The 14,309-nt window shown below is 37.9% G+C and overlaps 1 protein-coding gene across 1 annotated transcript in view; it reads right to left on the reverse strand.

The window, feature by feature from the left end:
• The window catches only part of LOC136863376 (zinc finger protein ztf-16), a 158,977-nt gene that overhangs the window by 73,253 nt on the left and 71,415 nt on the right, over nt 1-14,309 (reverse strand). Inside the window, exon 3 of the mRNA XM_068225915.1 lies at nt 3,835-4,078. Coding sequence (XP_068082016.1) covers nt 3,835-4,078 — 244 coding nt within the window. The remainder of the gene's footprint in view (nt 1-3,834; nt 4,079-14,309) is intronic.

Genomic DNA, 14,309 nt, shown 5'->3' on the forward strand with positions numbered 1-14,309 from the left:
GCACAAACAGTTTTAACAGGGGAAAATCTAGATGAAATTCGTGTAAACCTTGAACAATCACCCAATAAATCTCTCCCAAAATCAACACAAGTAGGGGTTTTTGATTTTTACTGCACACAAAGATACAAAGCTGCTAAAACTCAAACTGTACATAGTTACACGGGCCCACTGTTTAAAACCGGGTGATCCAGCAGCAAGAGTGCGACACTGTAAGTGGTATCTTTGATTGGTCCATGATGGTTTAATCGACCCACAGCTCATCTTTTTTTTACTTTCTTTTTTTTCCCCAGATGAGGCTTAGTTTCATCTTACTGGCTGTTGAACAATCATAACTTTTACTACTGGGGTGCAGAAAATCCTCATTGTTTTTATGAAATTCCTCATTACAATAAAAAGGTTAGTGTTTGGTGTGCTGTTAATGTAAGAATAATAATTGGGTCTATTTTCTACAAGACAGTAAATGCACAGAGGTACCGAGATGACATTTTGGACGCCGTTCTTTCATCAGTTAATGCAAGAAGAAAAATCACTTCGATGGTTTCAACAAGATTCAGTCCCTGTGCATACAGCAGAAGAATCCCTTCTTACAATCTCAGATGTGTTTGCAGGCAGAGTGATCAGTGTTGGTCTCTCCCCCCTAGACAAATCCTCATACACTGGAGGAACTAAGAGAAAATTACGAATGAGATGAGAAACAATACAGTGGAAGAACTCACTCACATCTGTTATAAGGTAAGGCTGTACTGTATTGCATACAAAGTATTTGAAGCTGGGAGTCTGAGAGTGCATGCAGAACTGCAGAACAGCAAAACAATCGATTAATTAAAATACAAAACACACAAGCTATTTCCTTCCCTCCAGCTTCCTTCTCCTCCCTTTCAAAGCAGTCTCCCCTTAACAGCAGCAGATCTCGGCAGCCGTCTGCCAGCACTCGGTCTAACAGCAACATGGAAACTTGACAGAGTCCATTCGATAAGGCTCAGGGGGAGTGAGTATTTGCTTTGTTGTACACCAAACTTGTTTTCTTTTGTATTGTCTCAATATCTTCTTAAGCATCTCTTTAGCATACTCAGTTTGCTTTTGCTTTCTTTTGCTTTTTAGACATCTTTATCAAATCCTAAAAGAAATTAAAATTAATTTTGCTACCGCCAGATTCAAGCTTCAATGCTCTGCTTTGACGTACCTTTACAACAAAGAAGTATTCTGTCATCAAATAAGGTCTAATAAAAACAATGTTTAAGAGATGTTCCTCCAGCCCATTTGTCCTCATTTAAAAGCATCTGTTTCGTTTACTGACATTTAAGACTACTGCCAGATATACACCATTTGCTACTGGTTTTCACAATCAAGAAGAGAGATTTTAAACAAAAGAAAGACACTTAGTTGTTTCAAGTTTTTAAGTATGTTTTTTATTTCTCTCATTTCATTTTACTATGTCTTATGTGACCACCTGTTTTTAAGATTTTATTTTTTTAAGATGTCTACCATAATATTCAATAGCTAAGGATGATCTAAGGAGGGTTGAAATATGGACCAATTAAAACTATTTCTTTTAAAGAAAGATTTTAATGTTAAAAACTCTGAAGTTGGATTTAAGATTTTTCAGCGTGATCACTTTCAGTGTCGAGAAGTGTACATGGGGGGGGGGGGAATACTGCAGATCACCAATCTGTCACTTACTGCTTCTTGTGGAAGACCCCAAAATGGTGGAAAACATTATTTTTCTGGGGAAGAATGGAAGTGGTCATTACCAATGCCTACACCATCTACAAGGAGACAGCAGAGAACACAGGAGATAATGTCATGAGTCACAAGAAATTCTGGGAAGAGTTGATCATGGAGCTGGCTGGTGAGTATCATGCAGCTCAGCAATTGCAGAGGGAACAACCACCGACTAAGAAAAATGACCGGATGAAAAGCTACACATTTCATGCCTCATTAAGAAGGAAAACATAATAACTGTCTTATGTGCTCAGATAGAAAATGAAAGGGGACAGATATGAGACTAGTTTCACATGTTACTCATGTGTCTGAAAACCCAGTTTACATGTTAGTGAGTGCTTCAAAACGTACCACATGTTGATTAAATACAGGCCATAAGTAATGAGAAACAGTGTATGTAACATGAATAGTTGCAGCTTTATAAGTAAAATTACTTTTTCCTGTAGAATAATGACAGTGGTATTAGAATATTATTGCCTAAATAAATCAGAGTGTAATATATAAGAACTAGGAATTTAAATTGGAATGGAAATGGTTAATAATCTTTTAATAATGTAATAACATAATTATAGGGGTAATAAAATACAGATTGAGTGTAAGAAAGAGGCCAGAGTCCTAACTTTGCCAGCAATAGAGACAATATTTCATCTAATCCAATAAATACTTCTTGACAGGGCCAACCTGAAAGATTTACAGAGAGAGAAAATAAAGAAAATAATAATCATTACTTGTAATTGAAAGTCCACATAAATGACCAAAGAAAGCACCATATTCAATATACAGTATCTTGAAATTTCAAGAACAAGTATAAGATACATACTGAAGACCCCATAAAAATGACAGTGACTGGTAAAGAGAAATTTGAGACTGATTACCTGCCCCCCCCCCCCCCCCAAAGATGTGATATGTCCTCTTCCCCCCCCCCAACCTGACTCTCACTCATTTTTCTCATTTTTTCTGATGCACACTTTTCTTTCCATCTTCAGCTCTATTCTATTCTTCTATCCTGTTGTCAGTCTTTCATTGCACTTTATTTTATTTGTTCATAATATTTTATGTTTATTTCTTCTGCCATATTCATCCCTGATTCGTCTGGATGACCTTGCTCTTTACTTTGCAACGCAGATACAATGGAACAAGAAACATCTTAATTGGAGCTAAGATGGTATTGTCACTTCCCACTCAGAAGGCTAGTGCACAGTGAGTCATTTGGTGACAAACGAGAGTACCACTTACAACAAACCAACAGTAAAGAAATCTTAAGTTCAAACCTTCATTATTACAAAAGTCTTGCTCGTTAACAGACAAGATTTTCTTCTGAAGACACAAAGTTTTCTGCAAAAAAGCCCAACAGCTTATAATCATGTCTATAAAAATAAATGGATTCAGATTTCTGGATAAATGTTTTATAAATGGATGACACATAAGTCACAGGCCAATCCAAGTACATAATTTAAATCCCTTGACACAGTAAAAGAGCCTTCTACGAACGCATACAGGTACATTGAAATTGGGTCCTGCAGCACTGGAGAAGGGTCATCTCGTCTGATGAATGTTGAATGTTGTATTCTCAGTTTTCTCTGGCCTAAGTTGAATGGCAGTCATCTTTCAGGAGGACTATATACCCTATCATTCTGAGTGCAGGTTGTTCATGAAAGGTTTTTCAAACATGAAGGATAGTTCATAACTTTATTCTGGTCACTACATTCTGCTGATCCCAAACCAGCATTTACCAGTATAGGATATCTTTGATCAACAAGATCACTCACATCAATTCAAGCATAGGACCAAATGATTATGTACATAACTACTGACCTGACAATGAGCCAAGTTTATTAGAATGTTCTGATATACTGTATGTTAGTAGTTAAAATTCAAGCCCTTGAAATGAATCGGTGACAAAAATGACACCTATTTCTTTCCACACTGACCAATACAAATTACTAAAACATCAAAATATACCTTTTGTTGATGAGCTGGTCTGTCATGTTCTTGAACCATTGCCAGAGGCTTTATAGGGAACCTAAGCAACCTTAACATGATACCAACATAGATATCAATTATATACAAATAAGTATGGTCATAAACATAATTGTACTACGTGGACCTCACCTGAGCAGGAGAGAAAGGTGCCGAAGGTCCGTCGGCCATTGAGATCTCAACATGTGGTGTGAGGAAGTGCATAGGTGGTGTAGCATTGTCCACAGAACGAGCACCCATCGAGTCACCACTATCACTGTAGGTGGCTGCCATATTCACATTACACCCCTGTTCTAGAGGTGAACAATGACCACCAGGTAATAACGATGAAGCACTCGGCGTACTTGGACCAGGATTATCCAAGTCTATTCCATGTCTGCAAACAAAATAAAAGTACGTTACATTAATTTGTCATTTCTCCAACAGAGAATGAAAAGGAATGTTGTACTGTGATCATACGAGATAGCAGAGAATAATATCTGCAAGGCACACATGAAAACCATTTTTGTTTTTCAGACATACTGTAGTACTGTGATAGAACATAGATGAAACAATACATTTATGTAATTTAAAGTAATAAACTTCATGGTAGGGCTCCGTATTGAGTTAAGACTTAACTTAAAAATGAGCCAAGAATGCAAGCAAAGACATAATCTAAAATAAAATGATGTGGATGAAAAGGGGGGATGGGATGGTAATGGAATGACATATAAAAGTAAAAACCTTATACAGTGTTACAATAAATGTGGCCAGAACAAATTAAAATTAACAAAAGTATAAAAGCATTGTGATGTCATTTAAAGTCACTTGATGACAAAGTCTTGGATTAACGGTTGAACTTATGTTGCACACTTAAAATCGAGTGAAATCTTATGTGAATTCTTGTGTTTCTGGAAGGCTCTAGAAGCAAATTCCACAGTGGCGCAGAGGGAATAATCCAAAATGACCAGTATAGAATTGACGAATTGAGAAGGCTGGACTCGCTTTTATGTAGCGTAAATAATTGCTGTTTTTAAAGTAGTCTCAATTCAGTCAGAACCCATGAACCTGAAGAACAAAACGGAATTAACGCCTTGCGCTATTTGTGGACAAGCTGCAGGAATGAGTGCAACAGACAGAGTGAGTGTCATGCAGAATAGATCAGCAGAGGAGGAGAGGGGGGGGGGGAGGGGAAGGATGACGTAAGTGTGGAAGGAGACGGGAAGGGAGGGAAGAGGGCATGGTTCAGGGCGGGTTGGAGGAGAGGGAATTTAATGGTATTTGTGGTGGTGGGGGACCTTTAATGGATTTAAAGAAAGGGTTATGAACAGCTGATTTGTTTTTCCTATAGTGGGAGATGAAAAGATCAAATAAAATATTGGGTTTCTCGGTAATTTCATTAAGGTTGTAGTTGGCATTAAAATATTGATCGGCAGCCCTGAAAATGGTTTTCCGTGGTTTCCCATTTTCACACCAGGTAAATGCTGGGGCTGTACCTTAATTAAGGCCACGGCCGCTTCCTTCCAACTCCTAGGCCTTTCCTATCCCATTGTTGCCATAAGACCTATCTATGTCGGCGCGACGTAAAGCCATTAGCAAAAAAAAAAAAATATTGATCTAGATGTATGTAAAAGCTTTCAATTATGTTGAGAAGAGGTCCCTTTTTTGCTATTTCGAGTATGTCCATATCTGTTTCGATGTTGGTAAAACTATGGTTATAATCGACCATATGTTGGCCAATGGCTGAAAATTTGTTGTATTTGATCGCCTTGAAATGCTCAGAATATCTAATATTGAAGCTCCTACCGGTCTGCCCTATGTAGGAAATATTTGAACATGTGTTACATCTAATTCTGTAAACACCTGATTTTGAGTACCTGTTTATTTTATTAATATGTGAAGTGTTATGTAAGATGTGCATGTTGTTGTTGCTGGTTTTGAAGGCTATTTTCATGCCTTTCTTCTTTAGAACATTAGTGATCATGTGAATACCACTGACATAGGTAAAAGTGGAGAAAGAATCGTGTTTGGATGGTTCTTTTTTAAGCGTGGTCTTAGGTCGGAATTTGTGTTTACTGATGATATTTTCTATGAATTGATTATTAAAACCATTGAATCTAGCAATGTGGTGGATAGTATTCAGTTCTGTGTGGAAATCTTTTTTATTCATGGGTATATTGAATGCTCTGTGTATTAGACTGTTGTAGGTTGCTTTTTTGTGGGGGAAGGGATGGAATGAATCTTGTCGGATTGTGACGGCCGAATGGGTGGGTTCTCTGTATATCTTATAGGTTAAGGATTCCTGTTGTCTAGTGATGGTTAGATCCAAGAAATTGATTTTTTGATCTACTTCTGACTCTAAAGTGAACTTAATGTGAGGATCGATGTTATTTAATGTTATAAGTGTGGTATTAGCATCTTGCAGTTTTTTGTTAATAACTACAAGGACATCGTCGACATATCTGGCCCAAAAGAGGATGTTGTCAAATTTATTATTGATTTTTGTATTCTCGAGAAAGTCTAAATAGATTTCCGCGAGAATCCCCGGAAGCCGGTGAGCCCATTGCTAGGCCATTTTGTTGGTAAATAGTACCATTAAACGTAAAAAAGTTATTGTTAACTACCAATTTGAGCAATGTAATAAAGTCTTGGATTTCAATTTTACTCAGGTGACCGCTACTTTGTAGGTTATTTTTGATGATGGGAATTAGTTTAGAAATTGGTATACTGGGGTACATACTAACAATGTCAAAGGAATGAAGTGAATAGCCAGGTCGCATGTTAAAGTTATTAAGTTTGTCTATTAATTCGAAGGAGTTTCTAACCGACTTCTTGGATGAAAATAGGTAATTTTTACGTAAAAACTTTTGGATAAATTGCGTAGTTTTATATAGGGGACTCGGTCTAAAGTTGATAATTGGACGAATGGGCACACCGGCTTTATGAATTTTAGGAAGAGCTCTAGCCGTAGGGAGTCCGGGGTTCATACTAATAAGCTGGCTTTTTTCCTGTTCAGTGAGCAAAAAGGAAGAGTTTTTTAAGGTTTGTTTTAAGAGTCTTTGGATTCTTTGTGTAGGGTCTTTTTTAACTATGGAGAAGGAGCTATCTTTAAAGAAATCAGATGTTTTGCTGATGTATTCGTTTTTATCTAAGATGACCGTTGTGTTACCTTTGTCAGCCTTGGTTACAATTAAGTTGTTATCTTTGATTTTCTTTTTTAGTGCCTGTAGGAGTTTCAGATCAGTTTGTGTGTTCTTGTCAGAATTGGAAAAATTAGGTGAGTTCTTACAAGAAAGGATGTTATTAAGTTTCTTTTTGATTTCGTATCTTAGTTCATCTTGTGTGTCCGAAGGTGTTTTGGAAATGGCCAGTTCCGATTCTGTTATCATTGTGACTATTGAGTTGGTTATGTTCGAATCGGGCCAGTTATGTTTGAGTCCCTTAGCTAAGATTATTTCTTCATTTGCATTTAGGGGAGTATTGGATAGATTAATTACGGGTGAATGGAATTGGTTACAGTCATTTGCTGGTCTATTATTGCGTTTGAATCGATGGTCCTGCGGTTTAGATTTCTTTCATTTCTCCAATTTATTATCCAAAGTATGTTGTTTTTTGGATAGGTCTAGGAATAATTTGTCTTCAACTGATTGGAAAAAGATTGTCCAATGTGGTTTAGATAACATCTTAGTTACCGCGAGCTGAGACTCGTATAATTTATGGTTGAGGAAAGATTTTTTTCTTATACAGAAACTTGATTTCATCTTTCAACCAAATTTTGTTTGTCTTGGTTTGAGTTTTAGAGGTTTGTAACGAAATGCGATGTTTCTTTTTATTGTGTCTTAAGAAATTTGGTGTAAGGTCAAACTGACTGCACTTCTTGAGAAAATCTATGTCTTTGCCTAATTTGGCTATTTTTAATTTAATGCCTAGATATTGGAAGGCTTTCCTTTTTAGCTTGGTTAGCTTCTTCATTTAAAATAATAAACTTCATGGTAAGGCTCCGTATTGAGTTAAGACTTAACTTAAAAATGAGTACAAGTTTATTGTTCCACCTTCTCAATACTTAAAATCATTTAACGTTTGTTAAAACATTATAGGTACTAGTTTCGGTCCGCTTTTTGGACCATCATCAGCCTAGCCAAGAATGCAAGCAAAGACATAATCTAAAATAAAATGATGTGGATGAAAAGGGGAGATGGGATGGTAATGGAATGACATATAAAAGTAAAAACCTTATACAATGTTACAATAAATGTGGCCAGAACAAATTAAAATTAACAGAAGTATAAAAGCATTGTGATGTCATTTAAAGTCACTTGATGACAAAGTCTTGTATTAATGGTTGAACGTGTGTTGCACACTTAAAATCGAGTGAAATCTTATGTGAATTCTTGTGTTTCTGGAAGGTTCTAGAAGCAAGTTCCACAGTGGCGCAGAGGGAATAATCCAAAATGACCAGTATAGAATTGACGAATTGAGAAGGCTGGACTCGTTTTTATGTAGCATAAATAATTGCTGTTTTTAAGGTAGTCTCAATTCTGTCAGAACCCATGAACCTGAAGAACAAAACGGAATTAACGCGAAAGATCTTATAGAAGAAAAACAAAGGGAAGGGGGCAAAATAACGGGTACTCACCTTGCGCTATTTGTGGACAAGCTGCAGAGTAGTGGAAAGAATTACAAGCACACATACTGGTTATGAAATTTGATGTTCACAAACACTTACTGCTGTGTCGTAAGTGGTGGTGGTGGTGGTGGTGGTGGTGATTATTGTCTTAAGAGGAAGTACAACTGGGCAACCATCCTCTAAATGTGGTGTCATAGACACAGATATCAATGCCACGGTTTTTCTTATGGTCACCCGTACACAGTACATTTAGATAGTGCCGTATCTTGCGTGCTATATTCGTGTGTTATCTTTCGTGTATATCTATTAGACCGTAATACTAATAATAATTTGTCTAAGCATTTAGCTTCGTTGGTAATCTTTGAGTACAGTAGTTCTTGCAAATTTCATTTCTGTTGTGCTTAGTAGTGACATACGGTACGGTACCGGTATCGTAATTAGGATACGTCTGAAAGTAGTTAAAAAATTACTGTAGTGTACTGTACAGTAGTATACGAGTAATATCCTATTAGAATTTAGTGTGCTTATTTTATTATTGTAAAATATTTGTGTAGTACTGGTGTGGTAGAGGTATCCGTAGAAACTCTTACTAAAATATTGTTGAAATTAGGATAGGCTTAATTGCAGTTTGGAATTGTGTAGTTCTTGTGTATTACTTTTGATATTCAGTAATTAACAGCAGCTTTTATCCTGTTAGGGGTTGTAGGATAAAAAAATTTAAAAAAATAATAATAGAGCACGACTAAGTAGTATTGTAGTGTAGTCGTATATTAATTACCTTATTGTTGTGTACTATCCCAGACAATATATCCCTCCGTTCATTTATTTTTTTGCAAATAAGTTATTTTATTTTTTTAACTTAAAATTTTCCCCCCGTAAAGAATGGCTAAGGAGCGCGAGTGTACTTATTGTGGGTGTGGTGAGGCATTGAGGGGTATGAGGGAGGAGTTGGAAAGTTTGAGGGAGATAATTAGGATTCTCACAGAAGACGGGAAGGAAGATAGGACTCCCTCAAACAATGTACAGGTTACAGTAGGTGTACAAGAGGGAGGGGAAGGAAAGGGAGGAGTTGTAGAAGACAGGTGGTCAAATGTTCTAAGGCGAAGGAGATTGCAGGCCAAGGGCTCTATTCAGGATCAGAATTCAGGACAGGTGTCTGTGCGAAATCGGTACGAGTCACTCCAGGTAGAACAACAGAGGGAAGATGAGGGACAGGGAACTGTTGCTGAGATGCGTGGAAGTAGGAGGAAGGGAAAAGGTAGGAAAGGGAAATGTAGAGTAGAGGATAGGAAAAGACAGGTGGAACGGGGTCATGGGAAGGAGAAAAGGGAGGAGGAAGTAGCTTCTGCAGCTATCAGGAAAGATAGGGCTGACCAGGAGGGGAGGGGATCAAAAGAGGTGGGTAGGGTTGAGGCTCTGGTCATGGGGGATTCCATCGTTAGACACGTGGGGAAAGTGTGTGGAGGAAAGGGAACCAGGGTAGAATGTTATCCAGGAATTAGGTTGAGGCAGATGTTGAGGAAAGTAGAAGAGAGGGAGGAGGGGAAGGAGAAGGTGGTAGTGTTTCACGTTGGTACCAACAACGTAAGGCAAGCTGATATAAGTACCAACATAGTTGGAGATGTGTGGGATCTGGTAAATGCAGCACGGGTGAAGTTTAAGAAAGCGGAGATTGTTATTAGTGGAATACTGTGTAGGAGGGATACTGACTGGAGGGTGATTGGGGATTTAAATGAGACTATGGAGTGGGTATGTGGGAAACTGGGAGTGAAATTTCTAGATCCTAATGGGTGGGTAGGAGAAAGGGATCTGCGCTCGGATGGCCTTCATTTAAACCGCAGTGGTACGTATAAGTTAGGAAATTTGTTTGGAAGGGTAATAGGGAGGTACATTCAGGGAAACGGGATGGCCTAGGGAGCGGTGATAAGGGAACAGGGAACTGGAAATCAAGTAGGGATGACATAAAATTGTTAGTGTTGAACTGTAGAAGTATTGTAAAGAAAGGAATAGAATTAAGTAATTTAATAGATATATATTTACCAGATATTGTAATAGGAGTTGAATCATGGCTGAGAAATGATATAATGGATGCAGAAATTTTCTCACGGCACTGGAGTGTGTATCGTAGAGATAGGATAGGAAAGGTGGGAGGGGGAGTTTTCATTCTGGTGAAAGAAGAATTTGTAAGCTACGAAAAAGTTAAAGATGAGACACATGAAATTCTAGGTGTAAGGCTCATTTCTAAAGATAATAGGCAACTTGATATATTTGGAGTGTACAGGTCGAGAAAGGGTAGCACTGATGCGGATTTGGAATTATTTGATAGGATAGTCAGCTATGTGGGAAACGACATGGAAAGAAATGTGATTGTAGCGGGAGATCTGAATTTGCCAGATGTCAATTGGGAAGGAAATGCGAACGACAGGAAGCATGACCAACAAATGGCAAATAAGTTAATATGGGAAGGACAGCTGATTCAGAAAGTGATGGAACCAACCAGAGGGAAAAATATTTTGGATGTGGTGCTGATAAAACCAGATGAGCTCTATAGGGAAACTGAAGTAATAGATGGTATTAGTGATCATGAAGCTGTTTTTGTGGTAGTTAAAAATAAATGTGATAGAAAGGAAGGTCTTAAAAGTAGGACTGTTAGGCAGTACCATATGGCTGATAAAGCAGGTATGAGGCATTTTCTAAAAAGTAACTATGATCGGTGGAAAACGGTAAATAAAAATGTAAACAGACTCTGGGATGGGTTTAAAGAAATTGTTGAGGAATGCGAAAACAGGTTTGTACCTTTAAGGGTGGTAAGGAATGGTAAAGACCCACCTTATTATAATAGAGAAATAAAGAGACTAAGAAGGAGGTGCAGACTGGAAAGAAATAGAGTTAGAAATGGCTGTGGAAGTAAGGAGAAATTGAAGGAACTTACTAGAAAATTGAATCTAGCAAAGAAGGCAGCTAAGGATAACATGATGGCAGGCATAATTGGCAGTCATACAAATTTTAGTGAAAAATGGAAGAGTATGTACAGGTATTTTAAGACAGAAACAGGTTCCAAGAAGGACATTCCAGGAATAATTAATGAACAAGGGGAGTGTGTATGTGAGGATCTTCAAAAGGCAGAAGTATTCAGTCAGCAGTATGCAAAGATTGTTGGTTACAAGGATAATGTCGAGATAGAGGAAGAGACTAAGGCCAAAGAAGTAATAAAATTTACGTATGATAACAAAGACATTTACAATAAGATACAAAAGTTGAAAACTAGAAAAGCGGCTGGAATTGATCAGATTTCTGGGGATATACTAAAGACAATGGGTTGGGATATAGTACCATATCTGAAGTACTTATTTGATTATTGTTTGGTTGGAGGAGCTATACCAGATGAATGGAGAGTTGCTATAGTAGCCCCTGTGTATAAAGGAAAGGGTGATAGACATAAAGCTGAAAATTACAGGCCAGTAAGTTTGACATGCATTGTATGTAAGCTTTGGGAAGGCATTCTTTCTGATTATATTAGACATGTTTGTGAAATTAATAACTGGTTCGATAGAAGGCAATTCGGTTTTAGGAAAGGTTATTCCACTGAAGCTCAACTTGTAGGATTCCAGCAAGATATAGCAGATATCTTGGATTCTGGAGGTCAAATGGACTGTATCGCGATTGACATGTCTAAAGCATTTGATAGGGTGGATCATGGGAGACTACTGGCAAAAATGAGTGCAATTGGACTAGACAAAAGAGTGACTGAATGGGTTGCTATATTTCTAGAAAATAGATCTCAGAGAGTTAGAGTAGGTGAAGCTTTGTCTGACCCTGTAATAGTTGAGAGGGGAGTTCCTCAGGGCAGTGTTATCGGACCTTTATGTTTTCTTATATATATAAATGATATGAGTAAAGGAGTGGAATCGGAGGTAAGGCTTTTTGCGGATGATGTTATTCTCTATAGAGTGATAAATAAGTTACAAGATTGTGAGCAACTGCAACGTGACCTCGAAAATATTGTGAGATGGACAGCAGGCAATGGTATGTTGATAAACGGGGCTAAAAGTCAGGTTGTGAGTTTTACAAATAGGAAAAGTCCTCTCAGTTTTAATTACTGCGTTGATGGGGTGAAAGTTCCTTTTGGGGATCATTGTAAGTATCTAGGTGTTAATATAAGGAAAGATCTGCACTGGGGTAATCACGTAAATGGGATTGTAAATAAAGGGTACCGATCTCTGCACATGGTTATGAGGGTGTTTAGGGGTTGTAGTAAGGATGTAAAGGAGAGTGCATATAAGTCTCTGGTAAGACCCCAACTAGAGTATGGTTCCAGTGTATGGGACCCTCACCAGGATTACCTGATTCAAGAACTGGAAAAAATCCAAAGAAAAGCAGCTCGATTTGTTCTGGGTGATTTCCGACAAAAGAGTAGCGTTACAAAAATGTTGCAATGTTTGGGTTGGGAAGAATTGAGAGAAAGAAGAAGAGCTGCTCGACTAAGTGGTATGTTCTGAGCTGTCAGCGGAGAGATGGCGTGGAATGACATTAGTAGACGAATAGGTTTGAATGGCGTCTATAAAAGTAGGAAAGATCACAATATGAAGATAAAGTTGGAATTCAAGAGGACAAACTGGGGCAAATATTCATTTATAGGAAGGGGAGTTAGGGATTGGAATAACTTACCAAGGGAGATGTTCAATAAATTTCCAATTTCTTTGAAATCATTTCAGAAAAGGCTAGGAAAGCAACAGATAGGGAATCTGCCACCTGGGCGACTGCCCTAAATGCAGATCAGTATTGATTGATTGATTGATAGTGAGTACATATGCGTTTACCAACACTCGCCACACATGCAACGTAAAGCAAGATGGTAAACAGTGACTTCTGTCCTCATGAACAATAACAGGACTTCGAAACCTGTACCATACTGTAGCAGATACACTTCCTATATACCCCTCATGTTTTTGGTAAAACTTTCCTGTACACCCATATCAAAATAACAAAAGAAGCAAGAAATATAGATAGAAGGTTACTCCAAACAAACAATTTAAACATTTTGGAATTTCTCAGATTTCAACTTGTCTCATGATGAACAACAGGTAATTATTATTATCATCATCATCATCATCCAGCTCCTGCTGGTACTTTATGTTATGTTAAAATTAAAGTATAACATTAAAAATAATTATACAGTATTTGTTATAGTAATGACGTGCGACCACTGGAGTGGCCTAGTGCAAGTCTTTCGAGTTGACGCACTGTAGCGATGCGCGTCAATAAGGATGGCGTCCTACCTAAGATGAATTATAATGACGAAGATGGCACAAACATCCAGCCCTAGAGCCATGGGAATCATTTAGCCATGGACCCGGGCTATATTTGTTATAAAACACACACAGTAGAGTTTGGCTTACCAGTACTAGAATGGACAAGCTATAAATTTGGAATAATTATAAATTATAAGGACTCTCAGATTTGATGATGATGATGATGATGATGATGATGCTTGTTGTTTTAAGGGGCCTAACATCTAGGTCATCGGCCCCTGATGGTACGAAATGAGACGAAATGCAATGACAAAATAAAAATCCAAAATCCTCCACTGAACAGATGGATATGAAGTTAAAACAATCAGTGGAGACGATCCGCAATGCCTCAGTCTCAGAAACAGACGGAAAACAATAGTAATACTGACCAAGGGACGGCTTCTATAGCTCATTACTGAATCGATGATGCTTGCAAGCTAAAGGGGTCCAAAATACACGTTATCGGCCTCTCATAATGGTACTTATCGCTTGGAAAGTAGAACCATGGTATTTGACATGGTGCGGTACTAATCAAAAGTATCGTAGACTCGCGGTATTCCACACATTATGGTACTACTCACAGGTAATGAAATTCGTACATGTAATACAGACCTATGGTGTTTCACACATAGCGGCACCATTTACAGTCAACGCAAACCTATGGTTTTCATCACATAAGTGTACTAACCACAGGGACTCGTACTATCCTG

This window comes from Anabrus simplex, chromosome 2 (assembly GCF_040414725.1).
Source record: "Anabrus simplex isolate iqAnaSimp1 chromosome 2, ASM4041472v1, whole genome shotgun sequence".
NCBI lineage: Eukaryota > Metazoa > Arthropoda > Insecta > Orthoptera > Tettigoniidae > Anabrus > Anabrus simplex.